The sequence below is a fragment of the Aspergillus campestris genome, assembly GCF_002847485.1.
Source record: "Aspergillus campestris IBT 28561 chromosome Unknown P168scaffold_1, whole genome shotgun sequence".
In the NCBI taxonomy this organism is placed as follows: domain Eukaryota; kingdom Fungi; phylum Ascomycota; class Eurotiomycetes; order Eurotiales; family Aspergillaceae; genus Aspergillus; species Aspergillus campestris.
This window is the reverse complement of record NW_020194336.1, coordinates 3,159,404-3,177,983: the sequence shown is the minus strand read 5'-3', so window position 1 is coordinate 3,177,983 and position 18,580 is coordinate 3,159,404. Positions and strand designations below refer to the sequence as shown.

At 49.8% G+C, this 18,580-nt stretch overlaps 4 protein-coding genes across 4 annotated transcripts; 2 read left to right on the top strand and 2 right to left on the bottom strand.

The window, feature by feature from the left end:
• Positions 1-3,127: 3,127 nt before the first annotated feature.
• Positions 3,128-4,591, top strand: P168DRAFT_314865 (oleate delta-12 desaturase odeA; the record flags this gene model as incomplete). Its single annotated transcript, XM_024839844.1, has 2 exons — positions 3,128-4,127; positions 4,182-4,591. 2 exons carry the CDS (start codon positions 3,128-3,130, stop codon positions 4,589-4,591), a joined length of 1,410 nt encoding a protein of 469 aa, XP_024697405.1.
• Positions 4,592-5,981: 1,390 nt separating this feature from the next.
• Positions 5,982-7,366, bottom strand: P168DRAFT_294661 (putative protein kinase; the record flags this gene model as incomplete). Its single annotated transcript, XM_024837970.1, has 5 exons — positions 5,982-6,332; positions 6,394-6,611; positions 6,759-7,087; positions 7,148-7,299; positions 7,337-7,366. 5 exons carry the CDS (start codon positions 7,364-7,366, stop codon positions 5,982-5,984), a joined length of 1,080 nt encoding a protein of 359 aa, XP_024697404.1.
• A 2,407-nt stretch (positions 7,367-9,773) lies between these two features.
• P168DRAFT_23399 (TMEM53 family protein) lies at positions 9,774-11,106 on the bottom strand. Its single transcript, XM_024833395.1, has one exon. The coding sequence runs from the start codon at positions 10,743-10,745 to the stop codon at positions 9,864-9,866; it is 882 nt and encodes a 293-aa protein (XP_024697403.1). The 5' UTR covers positions 10,746-11,106; the 3' UTR covers positions 9,774-9,863.
• Positions 11,107-16,316: 5,210 nt separating this feature from the next.
• P168DRAFT_23377 (uncharacterized protein) lies at positions 16,317-16,833 on the top strand. The gene is made up of 2 exons (XM_024833386.1): positions 16,317-16,709; positions 16,771-16,833. Exon 1 carries the CDS (start codon positions 16,428-16,430, stop codon positions 16,674-16,676), a length of 249 nt encoding a protein of 82 aa, XP_024697402.1. The 5' UTR covers positions 16,317-16,427; the 3' UTR covers positions 16,677-16,709; positions 16,771-16,833.
• Positions 16,834-18,580: the final 1,747 nt, after the last annotated feature.

Here is an 18,580-nt window from a genome sequence, read left to right as displayed (position 1 = left end):
CCGTCCCTTGCTTCGGTACATACAAGGACTGTTTCACAGACAGTCATTCAGCTGGTCAGCTATGTCGACCCTCTATGATACGACGGGCCCAATACAATCAATCATATATCAGCCCGCCCATTCTATTCCCAAAGGTATCGAACGTAGTCAAAACGAAGACAAATAACCAGAAAAATCCCCCCCAATTCAACAAATCAAAACATGCCCTTTTCTTTTTTTTTTTTTTTTTTCCCCCTCTCACTTAGGTATAGACTGGAGTGAAGCCCCACCGTATTAGCGCCCGAACTCTAGAGATGGGAAAAGGGCTTGTTCAATTGACATCCCGAGGCGGGAAAAAAACTAGAAGACAGGGAAGAGAGTTTCCGCCCCACTTGGGTGGAGTCGGACCCGCTTCTCAACAAAACGATGGGCTGCCCCAACAAAATCTAGGAATTGACGGGTGGGAGGGGCCTATCAGGTTCTTTTGTTGCTTGGAGGTAGGTAGGTGCCAGTGTTTTCTGGGTGGTTTCTTCTTTCTTCTATAGGAGGTTTTGTCTACGGTAGATTGTTATCTACGGTAAAGAGGGAGTAGATGAAGTATAGGATTGATATGACTTTGTCGATTTGATGTTGATCCAATCGTATATAAAAATCGGATAGGGGATTCTTCAACCGTATCGTTTGCTCCCGCCGGAGAAATACAAATACAAATCACGATGAAATAATATTCAAATTGTAAACCAAGACAATCACATGCTGCAAATTCTCCCGTCCATCGTCTGATCATAATGATCACCATTTTGTGGCCCTTTCCACCAGATGGACATGGCTGTCTCGATGGGCAGGGACCATCATCCACCAGAGGCCGGTGGTAGGGGCCACACCATCTACTACTGAAGCCAATGGCCGGGATCGCATTACCTTGTTTCACGGATTGAATGGCCGGGCTATATGCTATGACTTCCAAAGTCAGATGAAAGATAGATCGGTGTTTGGAATACTGCATCTGTCGGTAATCGGTAGAGACTATAGTCATATGCTGGAATATCCACCTGGTTGGCATCTGAGAATACTCCGTACGTTGTAGAATCACATGAGGCGACTCAGTCTATCAATATCCAGAACAAAGGCCGAATGTGCTGTTGGCTTGATAAGGCAGTAGCAGTGTACCATCTCTCCATGCCAATCCCTACACAGGTCAACCAGTCGTGATAAAGAACATGGCACCCATCAGACCAAATCAAGGACACCCAATCCAGTCCCACCACGAACGATAAGATCCAAACCGAGTCATCTCCGTCAGGTAAGAAAGAAGGCGACCAATTCCATTCACAGGTGTTTCCGTTCCTCGCCCAACACAGTAGGTATCGTCCTTCGGTCTGCCACACTTTCTTTCCAGCGAGAAAGGTCTATCATATGATACCTCGGGCCCCTGTGAGGGACCGGAAAAGAAGGAAAGACGATCAGGTCAGATCGTTTGTTGAGAGCAGAACCCGTTCTTTCTGTGGGTCGAGACAGGATCCTATCTCTCTTGATTGGCTGTGTATTGTGGGTTTCTGATCCCCCGGTTCCTGGTCTGTATTTTACGGGGTTTTTTGCAACTTGCGGGTGTCCGGACCCTGGATTTTTTTTTTCTGATGGGATCAGCCATCCACATGGCGATCGATCCTCAACAGGAGCGGTGTATATCCGTTTATTCGTCTACTATTTTACATGTGACAATATGAAGATGAATAATAATAAGAAAAATGGAAGATAAAGATATGTTGGGAGACAGAGAGAAAATCCAATCAGATGATCGATCGAGGATTATCCGTCTGGGTGGCGGGCTGATCATGCAGTGTGCAGAACCACTGTTCCTGATGCAGGTCGTCTGCAGTGGACTGTGACCACTGTGTCTATTATATGATCAAGCTGACAGTTATTATTTATAGCTTCCATATCATGTAAGAGACTCTTGATGTACGGAGTACATCAAATGATAGTAACAATAATAATATGAGTGATAAAGCAAGAGTTGATAGTGACAGTAACACATACTGGCTGATCGCCAGTCGAGTCTTAGTCTGTAGAACCCTGAATATTCTCTCGATTCTCTCGAACCCGCACAGACCAAGGCACAATACACCATCCCCAACCAAACGCAAATTACCACCCAATACCAAAGATACCACCCCATCCAACCGACCCTCGCCTTGTCAGTGGCGCCACCACCCATTTCACCCCCCTAACGGTATCCTCTTCGGCCCCGGGGAGACCCAAAATTACCCATGATGGAGAAAGCGGGTCGCAAGGAAGTGTCTTTCGGTCTGATTTTCCTGGTTTTTCGGATTGGTTTGCAATTTTCGGTTTTTTTTTTCCTGTTCTTTTCCCTGCGCCACTGGTGGTTTGTGGACATCCTCATTGGTTGGTTGCGCCCCTTGCGCGATTCTTTGCATATTTCCATTTGAGTTCCCTCCATTCATCCCTACAAGTCGATTAGTAGTTGATTGCTTGGATGATCTGAATAGAATGATCTGAAACGGAATAGTAAAGAATTTCGGAAGGAAAAAAGAATTTATTTACAGCTTTTTTCAGTTGTATCTGGTGAACTGTTTTTAATTTTCCAATTTTCAACTCATTGTTTATATTGATTCAGTATATTTTACCTTATTTGGATTTTTTTATTTTTTATTTTTTTATTTTTTTATCTTACATTTATTTTTTTTTGCCTCTGCTCACCAGCTGAACCGTTCTTCGTCCCTTTTTCTTCTCGCCGACTTCCTACTTCCTCCTCTTCCTTCCCTTCACCTCTCTCCTCCTCTCCAATTCCCCTCCCTCTCCCCCTCTCAGGCCTCCGGTGGTGGTCCTTGACGAAGATCGGTCTACATACCTCCTATCCACCCTGACCGGATCATCCTCTCTCACACCCTCCGTCCCTGTGGTGTCGTCCCTTGGTAAGTCTCCCGTTAGGAGTAAATTCCCCGCACTGTCAATCGTGGTCAGGATGGGCAATATTTCACCCCCCCCCGGTGTTGTCCTTCCTTGTCCTTCCTTACCCCGGCGTGTTCTTCCTGTCCCACTTCGCATGGTCAAGAATCACATGTCACCACGCCCACACATCCACATCCACATATCCAGTTGCTGACAGCAATTGCTCCAGAACATCATGTCGTCCACCGCGATCCCCAAGCGCATGGCGCTGAACCGCAACCCCGGGACCGACTCGTCCGTTCCCTCCATCGCCCCCTCCCCTATGGAGAGCCCCCGGCAGTCCCCCTCGTCCACCTCCCTGTCGTCCATGGCCTCTGATGCCGAGGCCACCAAGGCCTCCAAGCTCCTCGACACCTATGGCAACGAGTTCAAGATCCCCGACTACACCATCAAGCAGATCCGCGATGCCATTCCGGCCCACTGCTACCAGCGCAAGGCCTGGACTAGCTTGTACTATGTCTTCCGGGACATCGCGATCCTGGCCGCCGTCTTCTATGCCTTCCACAACTATGTGACTCCGGAGAACATCCCGTCCCTGCCCGTCCGCACTGGGCTCTGGGCTCTGTATACCGTTGTCCAGGGTATGGTCGGTACTGGTGTCTGGGTGCTGGCTCACGAGTGTGGCCACCAGGCCTTCTCGCCCTCCAAGGTGCTGAATGACACGGTTGGCTTCATCTGCCACTCCGCCCTTCTCGTGCCGTACTTCTCCTGGAAGATCTCCCACGGCAAGCACCACAAGGCTACCGGTAACGTTGCCCGCGACATGGTCTTCATCCCCAAGACCCGTGAACAGTATGCGTCTCGTGTCGGCAAGGCCGTCCATGAGCTCAGCGAGTTGATGGAGGAGACTCCCATTGCGACGGCCCTTCACATGATCCTGCAGCAGCTGTTCGGGTGGCCCTTGTACCTCCTCACCAACGTGACCGGCCACAACCACCACGAACGCCAGCCCGAAGGCCGTGGCAAGGGCAAGAGCAACGGATACTTCGGCGGTGTCAACCACTTCAACCCGTCCAGCCCTCTGTATGAGGCCAAGGATGCGAAGCTGATCCTTCTGAGCGACCTCGGTCTCGCCATCGTCGGCAGCGTCCTGTACTATGTTGGCTCGACGTACGGCTGGCTCAACCTCTCGGTGTGGTACGGCATCCCCTATCTGTGGGTGAACCACTGGCTCGGTAAGTTTTCGAATCATCTTCCTGAAATCATGATCAGTTCTAATTAGTGTCCAGTTGCCATCACCTACCTCCAGCACACCGACCCCAGCCTGCCCCACTACGAGCCCGAGTCGTGGACCTTCGCCCGTGGAGCCGCTGCCACCATCGACCGTGACTTTGGCTTCGTCGGCCGTCACATCTTCCACGGCATCATCGAGACCCACGTCCTGCACCACTACGTCAGCACCATCCCCTTCTATCACGCAGACGAGGCCAGCGAGGCCATCAAGGAAGTGATGGGCAACCACTACCGCACCGAGGCCCAGACCGGATGGACCGGCTTCCTCAAGGCCCTCTGGACCAGCCCCCGCGTGTGCCACTTCGTGGAGCCCACCGAGGGCGCCGAAGGCGAGGGCAAGGGCGTGCTCTTCTTCCGCAACACGAACGGAATCGGGCTTCCCCCCACCAAGATCCACGCCCAATAGATTCGATCTGTCGATACATAGAACGTGTGGCTGTTGCAGTATTTATTTTGGTTTTTTCCGTGGTGCTCTCGCAGGATCGATATGGCCACGATCTGGACCTTCCTAGAGCGACTGCCAGTCGGTTGACATTAAGGCGTATTCAAAAGATGTTCCATTTTTTTTTTCTCTCTTTCGCTCTCTCTTCTCACTAATTGTTGTTAATTGCGAATGGTCTCATCGATGTTTTTCTGCCATCTTGTATCATCTGACATATATGTTTGTGTGTGTTGTGTGTGGTTGTTAATACGCCTTATCATTGAAGGGATCAGACAGTGAGCCATATCGAGCACCGCAGCTGAGGCCATTCTTCCCACGAGTTACGAGCGAATCATATCGCGCTGTTCGATCTGTCAATAGATAATAACACCGTGAAGCGAGCTATGATGTCATCAAAAGTAACGCAGTAGCAAGGTGCAGCAACTGGGGTAAAGCCCAAGCTTAGGCCTAGACCACAGTACTCTAAATAAATGGAAGAGCGAAATAAAGGTGGATACAGCGATCAGAAGATCCCTTATACCATTTAAGTATCAAGCTTGAAAGTGAATGAAGATTGACTATCCTAACAAAGCACAAGCCAGATCGGACGTTCGAAGCAAGATGCGGGGGCGAAAGATATTTATATACTGTAGCTCCGTGATCCGCGCACTAGCCCTGATTTGTTATGTACGTCTCTGTAAGTTGCTGGGGCTTTGACCACCAGATATGGTTTTACATGGGTTGGATTGACTTGATTTTTCTTTCTTTCTTAATAATCTAAATTTTGTGTTGTGTTGTATTGGGTAATGTAGGATAGAGCTTTGGAGTGTCTTGTCGTGTCATGTGGAGGCGAGGCGAGGTAATTGACAAGTGGATGGATTGATTATATTTTGATATCTATGGGTTTTGTTCCTCTATCCTGTATGATTTATTTATTTACCTCTATACCTACCACTTCATGGAGTACAGAGTTAGTGAGTTAGTATATGGCAGAGACCTACCTGCCTCTTTCGATATCCATATGGTACTCACTTTGTACTTCCGGGATAATGAAATAACGGGCTGGGTTACTGTGGAACACGGACGTGGGTATACTACCTATCTACCTATACAGATACCGAGCAAAAATCCACAAGTACCCTCATGCCTGACTGCCTTTCCTGTTTCAATTATACAGGCGAGCAGTGCCGTGAATTTCGAGACCGCACAACAACTTGGATCATTCATTAGTAGCTGTGGAGTGACTGCGTAGTTTATTCTAATATCATGGGTGTGTTTACTGCCATTTACGCTATAAACAAGTCTACCATCCACCCATCAATGGAATTGAGTATCATACTCTAGTTACAGAGTATCCAGCTTACTCCACCCTCACTCACTCCCCCAACCCCTCCATCAACCACTCATCATACAAGAGTTCCAAAGCCGTCGGCCGGTCCCGCGGGTCCCACTGCAAAGCCATCCGTAGCCAGCGTAAAAACCCTTCGTTGTCTTCCCCTTTAACCATCTCAGCAAGGCTCTCCAGGGTGATCTCTGGAAGGGGGACTACTTCCTTCCAGTCCCCCGACTCATCCCAGAAGACCGAACTGAGGTGTCTTTGTTCCCGGAATTCAGGCGGTGGGGGGCCTAGCAGGGCGACTAGCTCTGCCATGTGGACGCGGTCATCGAATACGCCGCTTGGGTTTTTGCCGTTGATGAGGGTGCGGGGGCTGACGATGTCCCAGGCCTGATTATCAGACAGAGTATCAGCATTTGCTTGGTAACCAGCTTAGGTTATGTTCACTCACGACCATGGCAATATTCCATATATCTACTTTATAGCTCCACTTTGATCTCAAAATCACTTCAGGAGCTCTGTAGACATTGGGCATGATATCTTCGTTGTGCTCTTCATCGCCTATTCGAGCTTCCCCGAAATCGGCGAGGAGAGGCAGCCCGCCTCTTGGAATGAAACTTAATGTCTTGTAGATAGTTCGATCTTTGAGTATCTTTCTGGGCGATGGATCTGTGACTTCGGCTTCTTCAAATCGTTCAAGACAGCTTGTCTCTGGGCCCGGGAGTAGCAAGTTCTTCAGCTGAAGGTCTGGGATAATGTTAGACTAGTAACTATATAGGGTCTTCTCCAGGGGAATTTAGAAATAATATCAGTTACCAGTATGAATAACATGACATTCCGAATGCAAGAAATCTAGCGCGATAAGTAGCTGTCGAATACCAGGCTTCATATCATCAAGAGTCATCACATGCCCAGGAGACATCTTTATCAAAACATTCGCGCTCGTCCCAAGGGGCTCGTGAGCCAGACAGACGTGGCGGCCATGCGGGCTCTGAATATAAAAATAGTCGAGGAGTTTTCGAATCAAGTTCCTGCCCGGATGCTTCGTTTCCACCGAATTCATATGCTTGTAGAGGTCCAGCTCTCGGTCATGGTCCCGGTTGTGGCCCGTAACGTAAACTTTCAGAGCAACATATGATGATGTGCTAGTTTTAACACACGCTATCAGAATATCGTCGATGAAGCAAATAATCTACTGCACCTACATCAAGTCTTTCGCAAGCCAAACCGTCGAAGTTACCCCGTATCCTATCTTGGCAAGTGTTTGATACCGCTCATTGAGTATCTCGCCCTGGCTGACCGGGTAGTGCTTCTCAGGTTGGTAAGTTGGCAGTGTCTCCTCGTCAATCTTGATAGACTGGTCAAGCAGCTTGGAATCCCGAGGTGGGAAATACTCTGGGGGTGCTTTTCCACTGTGATGACATGACTGTTCGATGCGGCAGAATTGTGGTTGATGATACATGGTTACTTAGAAAGAATCTTGAAATGCCAACTCTTAACATTGTTTATTCTATCTTATTCTATGCTATGCTATGTACGTGCCTGCACGCTAGCACGCCATAAACAGTCTATTATCTACCTATCATGGTATAGCATCATACTCCAGTCATGGAGATTCATCCATCATGTCGTAAAACCTTCATATATATGTCTAACTATTTACATCATCGAACAGCTCTAAGACCGCCCTCCCAAATCGTAAACTCAACCTCGTCGCATATATTGAACTCTTCTTTCCCGTAGACTCCTCCCCCCGTCCACGGAGCAAAGACAAGCTTCATTATCCGTCGGGTTGGCCTATCGGGTCGCTCGAGGGGATGTGAGGAGGGAAGGCGGTCTTTTGCGGCGGGGATAGTAGATGGGGGGGGTTCGGTGGGAGGTTCAGCGGCCGAGTTTTCAGCGGATTCTCGACTTGTTGTCCTGTTTGGTGGCTCTTGATATGGTGGTTTTGTTTCCTCCTCATCATTATTGCCCCCTTCTACTGTGTCTGTGGGGTCCTGTAACTGCGGCTGTGACTGTTCTAGGTCCGGAGGTGGTTTCTCCTCAGGATGATGGGACATATCCCCCCCGTCAGCCGCAACCTGCTGAGCACTGTCTGCAAAAACCAACTCGTCCAACGTGGCGACACGCTCTTCTTTCTTCAATGCAATCCGACACGCGATCTGCGTCGCCCACACCAGACCCAGCGCGGGCGTCTTCAGAGCCGGCTGCCTCTGGTAAGGACTCCAGGTCGGAAACGCCGACTGCCGCGTATCGCCCCAGCCGGTGAAAAACCGCTGCTGGTGCAACAGGCTGAGCATGTCGTTGCGCACTGGACTTCCTACCAGGTAGGACCCGTCGAATGGTGGCTGCTGGTGCGGAGGCCCCCCCTCTTCATCCCCTGCGTACGGCGAGGACGATGCGGGAGAAGATGGCAGTGCGGTGTGCTGGGACGACGGGTCTAGGTTCCCCGGTGAGTACTGCATCCGGGTCCGCACCAGCGGGGATGCTGTCGCTGGGCCGGGGTCCCGCTGCGACGGTGAGGAAGAAACGGGCGTCCCGTTCCCTGCTGTGGCTGCCCCTCCAATGCGGACGGGCGGTCTCTCCGTGTCTTCGAAGCGATCTGATACCTGGTTTGCGACGACTACGGCGATGGACTCCGCGGCCGCTAGGTTCCGCAGCATTTGGCCCCGTTTGGCGAGTTCGCCTGAGCGCGCGGACAGGCCGGACAGGCTCGAGGACGAATGTTCGGCGCGGTAATTCGACGTGATGGAGTCGATAATTACCAAGCCAACGTTGTGGCGCGCGACTACCACTGGAAGCTGGTAGTTGAGTATGTGATCCTGTGTCTCGAGGTCCATGGCGTTGATGGAGAGGATATTCTGCAGGGACGGCTTGGGGACAGCCGCCGAGAGCTCCGGGTGTGAGTCGAGCATCTGCGACAGACGGGAGGTCGATAGGGGCGCCTCGGTAGAGACGTAGACGGCATTCTTGCCTAGGCCGCGGGGTGACGGGAGCTGGACGGAGAGGAGGAGACTGAGGAGGAACTGGGTCTTTCCACTTCCGCTGTTCGCATTCAGTCAGTGTTCAGCTGTTCAAACTAATTCTGTGTATAACATGCAAGGGTGCAGTAGCGCAGACATACCTCTCACCCGTAACCTCCGTCAGATATCCCGTGGGCACCCCGCCTCCCAGCAGCGCATCAAGGGCGGGGTCGAGCGTGCTTATCGCACTCCATCGCGACAGATCCAACGCGGTTGTCGGGCCCAGGACGAGTGGCGCGTCGGCATTGAGGCTCGAGCTGGGCGGTTCGTCGGGAGATGGTTCGTCCTCGAATCCGATATCGTGGTGTAGAGCGCGCACAAGCTGGGTGGTCAAGCGACGGACGTCGGCGGGGGGGACGTGGGCGCGTTTGGCGATCTCGAGCGGGTCGAGGGTGATGAGGTCGACGGTGCTGATGTGGCTTCGCTCTAAGGGTGGGATGATATGCGCGTGTGGTCTGGTTGGAAAGTCCGGGAGGACTGAGAGAAGATCCATAGAGGTCAGTTCTATCGAGAGAGACGTGAAGTGGATGAACTTGTTGGAGCTCGGGAAGATGGCTGTGAACCAATCAGATACTCAATCGGGTAATAAGCAGCGGCCGACATGTCGGAGGGTTCATTAATAACGAATACTAGGACTGTGATATGACATGGTCAATTCCGATTGAGTAGTACCTAGTAATATAAACTAAGCTTATAAGATACAGATTACTGCTCTCCTGCGTTTATCACAGCTTAGTATTTCCCAGCTTCGCGGTAGAGGCTATGTTCATAGTAGACAATATATACATCCAACCCCTCCTAAACAGTACTCAACAGCACATATTTACAAACTACAATTTACACCCTCTCCCCTCAACCGCCCTCATCTGAATCTCCTGCACACCCTCATCCCCACACCTCACCAAATCCTCCCCCAAAACCGCCTCACAGCCCCCCAATACCTCCCCGCATCCTCCAAAACCAACGCACAATGCTCCGCCTCCCGAAACACAACCTCATCAACCGCAAACCCGGCACGCCTCGCATCCACCGCATGCGATCTCACATTATGCGCACCTACCATCTCATCGGCCTCTGAATACAGATATAGCCGGGGAACACCCGCCCCAAACACAGCGGGATCATTCAGCTGGCGGCGCAGATCGCGCACAGACGCCATGAGGTGCAGGTGCTGGAGGACCGTCACGGTCGCGATGGTCGGGTACAGCAGGGCGCGGCCGATGGACTGGATATGAGGCGTTGTCTCGGTGGGGAGAGAGAGCACGGCGGCGTTGTATGAGCGGCGGAAGGTGGTGTCGCCCGGGGAGCAGTCGAGGATGACCCCGCGCAGCGGGAGGGGGTAGTTGTTCTCTTCGTGCCATGAGAGGGCGAGCTGTACTGCTGTGTTGCTGCCGCCGTGGGAGAATATGTGGAGCAGGATGCTGCTGCTGCTGCTGCTGATGCTGCTGTCGCCGCTGGGGGATGTCACGTTGGCTCGGCCATTGTGGGTGGTGAGGATACGGGCGATCGCGTCGCGCGCGGGCTGAAGACGGGCGCGGAGGGCGTGGATGGTGCGGATGGTGATGTCGAGGACGATGCTGGTTATGAGGAGGATGCAGGTGTTAGGGAATTGTTGTCGGTACCCCTCGATGTACTTGTGGATGCGGCGGGGTGTTGCGCCGCCGAGCCATGTGCAGAGGATGACGAGGGATGGATCGTTGGGGGTAGCGTCTGTGACTGATGGGGGCTCATATAGATGGGTGTTTTGCGCGAGGGACTGGAGTGGTGTTTGTGATGCCATGGTGGTGCTTGCTGGCTTTCCTAGTGGTGAGAGTCATTGCTCTCTGGGGATGTTGTAGCGTTGCTGGTTTGCGCCGCATGCATTGGGGGGTGATCTGATCCCATAAGCCGTAGTAAGGTAAGCAGCTTCTCGTAGCCACCGAGGTTAAATGTATAAATCATGTCTTTCATGAGATATCCATGTCTAATATGTGCTTCTGTTGTATGGTATCTCTGCTTTCATATGATCTGGATTAGCCTCTCCACTACAGAGTACTACATAGTGCCATGCCCTGACCCAGTACAATAGGCCAATGTTAGCTGTTTGATGCTCACCCAATGTCAAGCTGCCAGACCAGAATGAAAAACCAACTGGCCATGACTCTAAACTACACGTAACTACCCATCGCCATCCAAAACATACTGCTCAATGACACTATCTACGTGATCGCCCACCCCTAGCTCTACTCTGTCGGACTAGGGAGTACCCACGCGGGAGTCAAGCCAGGCACCACCGCATTCACCACCACGAGGGCTTCGGCCGACCGCGCCAACCGAGTAATTCAAGGGATGGACTCTGCATACTCGCTGTAACCGAGCCCCGAGAATGCGAGGAGTATTCAGGCAATGATAACGGCGGGGAAACGCATACTCGGTGTTTGATGTCTCATATGGACGGCCAAGGTGCCGCAGGTCGGTTTGTTCCCTGAGACAAGGCTCGCTCCCCTTACATTGTGCATTGGTATGGACTGTGCATACATGATGGCGCGTGCTTTCACTTGCATATTGATGGTGTATCAGGAGACTACCTATCGAGTTGTTGGAAGAGTGGAGGTGATTAGCTGGATCGATTACCTTGCCATCGACGTCGGCTGGCGAAGCTGTCAGGATAAGACTATTCTATTATGTGACCCCATGATGAACAATCAACTGTACCGTATGGTAAGCTCCATAGTCAAGGTATTGGAAAGGCGCGAGAAAAAAAGCAAAAAGAAAGACTAGAAGACAAAATGATCAAGAAAAAGCTCACCATCGCCTCCTGGCGCAGCTGGCCCTTCCTGGAGCCAGGAGCGAATATGGCTCCTGCCATGTTGGGTTAGATCTATTAAAACATACAATAACCTACGGAGATACGTATTCAGCGAACACCATACTTGCATAAACGATCATACTCCGCCAACCCCATACGTACGCAGATAAAGTACCTTCACAAAGGCAACTGATCCAGCCAGAAGGCAACCACAAGGCAACGGAGAAAAAAAAGGAGATGTCAAAGCGAGACACTATCGCGCTCAGTGGCCGGATACGAGGGCGGAAGCTGATACATCACATTGTACGTCGCGTATCCACCGAATAAAAATGGGGGAACAATAACGGTCGTTAAACCTGATGCAGTTTAGCGGATCGGGGGACGTAGTTGGTGATCCTGCGATGGATTAGCAGGAGTACGAAGGATGAAGAAGGAGTTGGACCCATCCATCATCTTATTGTACGACGGCTGGATCAGTCGAGTGGTGATGAGGATTATTGTTGACGGGTCAATTCCATTGTCGGCGAGGCCGATGGGATTGTATACGAGGTGAGTGATGGGGTTCGCTTTCAGGTCAGTGTTGTATCTGGGTACTTCGTACATCGTCTGGACGTTGGATCGAAAAGGGTATAGTGAAGGCTCGATATATTGGCCGATCGCCAGACACCGAGTCAGACAATGGACAGAGGCTGCACGGCATCATGGCCGTTGGGAGTCAGTTGACAGGTGAGTGCGACCCCACTGCACTTAACTATATCACCTGAAGACATGACAGGGGATGACACCGTTTCTTTCTTGCTCCCCTGTCTATTGGGGTAGTTATCAAGTGGCAGGTAGGATTTCAGACGTATCGAGTCTCGTTATTCCGATGAGCCATGTAGGGATATCTCCCTTACCGAGTACTGGCTTGGATGACGGAGATTTAGGGCTTGAGGCTTGAGGCTTGCAGAGCAAATCAGGCCACAGGCTAGGAGAATGTGTCACGGAGGCGACTTATAGCGACGACGACTCATTGGAGCTGTCTCACACGCTATCTCACGTCGTATATTTACTCCGTAAGCCACATTTCCTATATTGATACGATGGAAACCTTAAAGCAAGGCGTGCTACTTTACTCTGTATACTCTGAACTACATACTTTGACAAGTGTGGTATTGTCTCCGAAAGACGACTAGATGTGTCTGGTATATACGAGACAAACACCGACAATATCAACAACGTCTCTATATAAAAACTTCTTATAGATTGAAAGTAAATTCTGACATGAGTGCCGTCACAATCTTCCGCGCGGGTATTGGCCCGTTATTAAACACACCCACTAGACACAGTGAATCAACAGGGATAGATGGTCACCACATAACCACCACCCGCAGTCCCAAACAGATTCAGAAAAGTGTCACTAGCATTCCAACCCCAATCCCTCACCTGATGCACCCGGAAACAACGGGTAAATGGGTAAGGGTGTGCGCTATATTTCGACGACGCCGGGCAAAACCGAGGGGTTCATATATAACGTAGTATTGCACAGATATACTCGGTGTATCCTTGGATAGAAGACGGCCAGGAAGTAGTAGGCAGAGAGGCACCCAGATATGCAAAGGGGCTGGGAATTTGGAAGAATGTATTATCTAGCCTAACGTGCATGCATATGATACATAACCTCGAGATCTGCCGATTCGGTGAGAAATCCCTGACCTCAGGCTGACAAGGACCGAGCGCTTAAGCCCTGTGTCTTAGTCCAATTATATCCATTGAGAAAGGATAGAGATCGACGAGGGAAGGCAACCCTGCTGGTTGATATAGATGTTTGTTTTCTATTAATCAGATTTAACTTCGCTGCTATGGACCTGTAGACGTTTGGCTAGGGGAACTTTTTGCAGGATTGGCCAACGGTCACTGGGAAGTCGACTCTGCATGAACGTGTAAAGACCGTTATTTAATAGGTAGGTATCCATGCGGGCAACTCCGGTACTGTGGTTATTGGCTCGCTTGTGGGATACCACGCGTATCAGTCCATGACGATGCCGCTATACTAGGTAGACACTCCGCCCAGCATCGTGATGTGACGATATTCTGAAGTCCGAGACCGCCATCTACCAATGTATCAAACTGAGACAGCCATGGCGATAGCTGCCAAATGCTCCGACAGCTATCCTACATCGAAGCCAGACTGATCATAGGAGGCGCTACAACCTCAAGACATCCATCGATAGGTATAACGTCTATTCCAAGAGGTCTGAACTCTAACAAAACCTAATGACTTAAACATAGCGGCTAGCTCAACAGTTTCTTGGTTACTGGGACAATCTGTGTGGAGGGTTCAAACGGCCGCAGAGGTAGTTTCCAAGCGATGACGATTACGGCGCCAAAAAGCCTTTAGTTACCATGGTTGACGTGCTTAACCCGCGTCGGATACCATCAGATATATCTTTGTGTCTATTTATTCAACTATTCAATTACTTAATATGCATCATACCGGGGGAAGGTGACAAAGTATTGTCCAAGTCCAAACCAATCAACGAGAGTCACACGATGCTTCAATGATTCAGGAAGACGCTCCATACCCGATGGTGTGTAGTCTAAGTGGGCCGTAGATTTTCCTTAGTGGCGCATGAGGAGATTTTCCAGTTCTTCCGTCGTGGTAGGGATGGGATCCTTGCCCAAGGAACCGCCTTGCCGTCGCATGAGTCGTTAGAACCTTCCACGGCTGGTTCCATCAAAACTCCCAACCTATCGCATCAAACCAGACCGGTCCAAATCCCCGAGGAACCTTGTTTCCTTCGTATAAAGTCTTCAGGTCTACTATATGGAGAATAATGCGAGAACAGAAGAAGCTTCTCGTATGGATACCTACCAAAGAGTGGATGGAGTCAGCTCTGGACCCGCTTCCCATCTATTCGGTGCGGACCGTCGGAGGGTGGGGACCATGTATTATTGGTTCTTCGATCATCTCCACCCACGGACAAATTGACAAATAAGCATTGTGTCAAGTTCTCCGAAAAAAAAAAAAGACGGTCTCGGACGAGCCGAGCGCGTGGCTTGGGAATGCGGCCGAGATTTCCCCTTCTTCCGCCAATGATGGATGGATTTTCGAGGACGATGCACGAGGTAGTAATGAGTGAAGATTTTTTTTTCTTTTTTTTTTCTGTGCCGTGATGGTATGGAGGAGGTGAGACAGTGATGGTTCGTGCATGTGCCTTTGCCAGCTAGCTCTGTACCTTGGTACGGAGCATCTTGGGCGGTGGGCCTCCTTTCATAGATAAGCACTTCTGTACCTGGTACCTACAGTAAGTTAATACTAGGTACTCTGTATAAGTGGAGGTATGTATTACTGGTACTAAAGACAAGTGACTTCGTCATTCAAGGATACCCTAGCGATCGACGCACCAAGGAAGCGGACGTGGGGCCTTCTTTTCCGATATGGACAAGGATGTTCCCCCCAAACCAATGGGCAACCGGCGACCCATCGTGGATGTGACAGATGGGAGGGAAAGCCCCCTGTTTTCGGCTAAATCTCTCTTGCCGGATTCAACCTAGCTCGGTCATGGCTGGTGGAGTCCGTGATTCGGTGGTTGTTCAAACCCCGGCTCCTGTCATATTCGGTAATGATCGCTCCCCAGACTCAGGTTTGTCGCCCGCTTGGGTCTGGTCGATACTGGGACTGAGTAATGGTGGGGACTCCACCCATAGGATCCTCGATCGGGTACGAGGTTAGTCGATCTGCTTCGATTCTTCTGTTTTATTTTCTCGTTCTTTTTTTGACTTTCTTCGGTTGAAGTGTAATTAATTAATTTTGGTTCTTTCTTTTTTTATCCTGGATAAAAGTTATTGTTCTTATGCGAAATGCTGGATATGCTGGATCATTGAGATGTGAAACAAGTAATGCAGGCAGATTAATCAGGCGGTATTATCCTCCATCTTCCTCTCTCTTTTCTTTCTTCTTTCTTTTCTTTTTTCCCTGTATTATGTCTAGGCTGAGAATGTGCTCTAGTTTCTCAGATTCTTGTTTTCTCATTCATGGAATCTGATCACAGTGCATGCGCAAAATCCTCCAGAGTTGGGTAGGAAATAAGGAGGGTACTTGATCGACATAATAGAATCACCAGGTCTTGCCATCGGGGAGGAGGGGGGTTTACCGTGCTTATGAAGATCATGGGTCTGGTGTATCCTATTACTACGAATTAGGCAGTAGGTTGGAGATACCAGGGTGATGATGACACCATAATTATCTAGCCGACAGCAGTTCCTAATCTCCCCTCTGATAGAGTCAGTTGTCTTCTGATAGGAATGAACAAAATAGATGCATGTCATCCGAAACTAACTTTTATCCCAGCGCAACGGATTCCGCCAGGTGTCTAGTGCGTTGGGCGCAGAATGGAATGCAGGCTGCAGGTGGCGGTCCTTACATTCTCAGCGGGCTTAGGTTCAGTCTGCGTTGGTTCCCAGAACGCTGGATTACGAAGGGGCTGCGACCAGTCCGTTGGGCTGGGTATGGCCACCGGAGGATTCAAATAATGGAACAATATAAATAAATATATTTAAAATACATAAACAAAATAGGAGAAAGAAAGGAAATGCTGTCATTGTCTTGGTCACACAGGTAGAACCTGAGAACACAGGCAGTCCAAGGTGTCAAATCCCCAGCTTTCCGGATCCAATCGTTGAGCTTCACACATGGTGCCACTGAATCCTTGGGATTGCTGCGGTTGTGTATGGGTCAGTGCTACTCTGGGCTTTGGGGAGTCTGGATCAGTGGAGATTACGTGTACGATAATCGATCCAAGATCTGCACTGCTAGCCTTGTGCCTGTCTCCGTCCAGGAGTCTGTTAGTCTTGCCGACGGGGGACTTCTTCGTTTCTGATCATATGGTCAAGAATATAGGGATACTACCCTTCTCTTCACTGATCATAAGAACAATTTAATCAAGTAAATCAAGTAAATCAAGAAAGAAAACGGTACCTGACCAGCACGATGATCAAAAGTGAGAGGGTGAGCACGCCAGCTGACTTCTTACAGGGGCTCTTAGTATGTGATCGACTATGACAAATTCGTCTAGTGCCCTAGTAATGGTACCTCCTACCTAGGAGAGATAATTTGGGATGCGCCGGGACTATCATGGCCGAGAACAATTGGTCTTCCACAAGGTCGCCTAGAAGAGAAGATCCACCCTAGGACAGAGAGGGGGGGGGGGGTTCAGGAAAGTTGGGACCGGGTAATCGGTGGGGTTACAGAGTTACAGCATTGGAATTTGGAACTGATGGGCCTGCCGCTAATCTTCAAGTGTCCTAGCTTGTCCCGCCCCGACGATTCCTCCGTCCAGTCATGCAGTTCCATTCCGCACTGGCGCTGGCGTGACTTTTCCCAATATTCCTCTTAGCTTTGAAATCATCGTCTGGGCGGAGTAAGTGATGTTTTGTCACTTGGGACGGTACGGAGGGCCCACTGGTAATGATGACCATTTATGCTCCGTAGTCCGTACTTTGGGTGAAACCACAGATCGAGGTTTTGCTTTATTTTTATTTTTACTTTTATTATCATTATCCTTTTTCTTTCTCTCTTCTTTCTTCTTTTCTCTCTCTTCTTTTATTCTTATTTTTATTTACCGATTTCTTGTCTGAATCGTGACTGCCAAGCAGCGGTGGTAGTAATTACTTACAGCCCTCGTGAAATGCCCTTACGGAGATACAGAGATACACAGCTTACAGGGCCCCTCCTCCTTTCTCTCCCCTTTTACCTTTCAGTTTTGGCCGTGCTGACCCAGTACCCACCATTCCGGCTCCGTGGTTGCAGCTGGGTCCTGCCTTGTTGGTAACAAACTTGCATACTAAGAATAATAAATCGAAATAAAGATATAATAATAAAAATAAATAATATAATAAAAGAAAACAGAAAAAGAAAAAGTACCACCCACTCATTTTACTCATCCAGACCGACCTGAGGAATTCATCTCATTCTTTGCAGTCTGGATAATCATTATTTTTCTTTTCTTTTTTTTCCCTTTTTTTATTCTATAGTACTCGAATAACTAGAACGATTCAAAGGAAAAAGTGTAGATAAATCATTACCAGTGGTCAAGATCGAGAAAGTGGGCCGTCCCCGTAGAAAAACTGAACCCATCAGGATATCTCGTAAGTACCAAGCTAGTGAATCTTACCACCGCTGGGGTTTAGTGTCCATGGTATAGTTAAATCATGATGGCGGCAACGGGACCGTGGTTACAGCTGACAGGTAGGAGGTCTATCTGCGCTTCCCCCCTCTTCTTCGCTAGTTCACCTTCATCTCTCCTACTCCCACCCCGACTTACCGACCTCTTCCACACTCTATCTTTAATCTTCACGATCCTCGTCCACCCTCTTTCTTTCATTTTCTATATAGGCCAATCGCTGGGATTGATCGCTGTTTGTTAAACCAGCAACAGCCTCAGTGATATTCTCCCCCCCCTCCCTCCCCTTTTCGACTCCCCATTCTCGCACCATAGAGGTTCCTCTCGTGCCGATAGATGCCCTGATCACCTGCGCCCGTCCCTTGTCCCGCTATACCTACGAGTCGGGTCGCAGCTTGAAATTTCCGCAGGATTCCTGGAGGAACGAACCAACAGAGATCGGACTGAACGCTGTATACGTATCAGTTGACGTGTGTGAGAACATACCTGGAAATCAGCCCTGGAGCTTGAGCGTGGCGTTTGAGGTTGTTAGGTATGTTATATTCCGGAACCATTGCCTTTCGTTCGCTTGATGCGTGTGATGCTTGGTGGTCAAGGGGAGACGGTCGAGAGTATACTAATGGTATCCAACAGGTTATCATTCGATCGCACGGGATAACATTC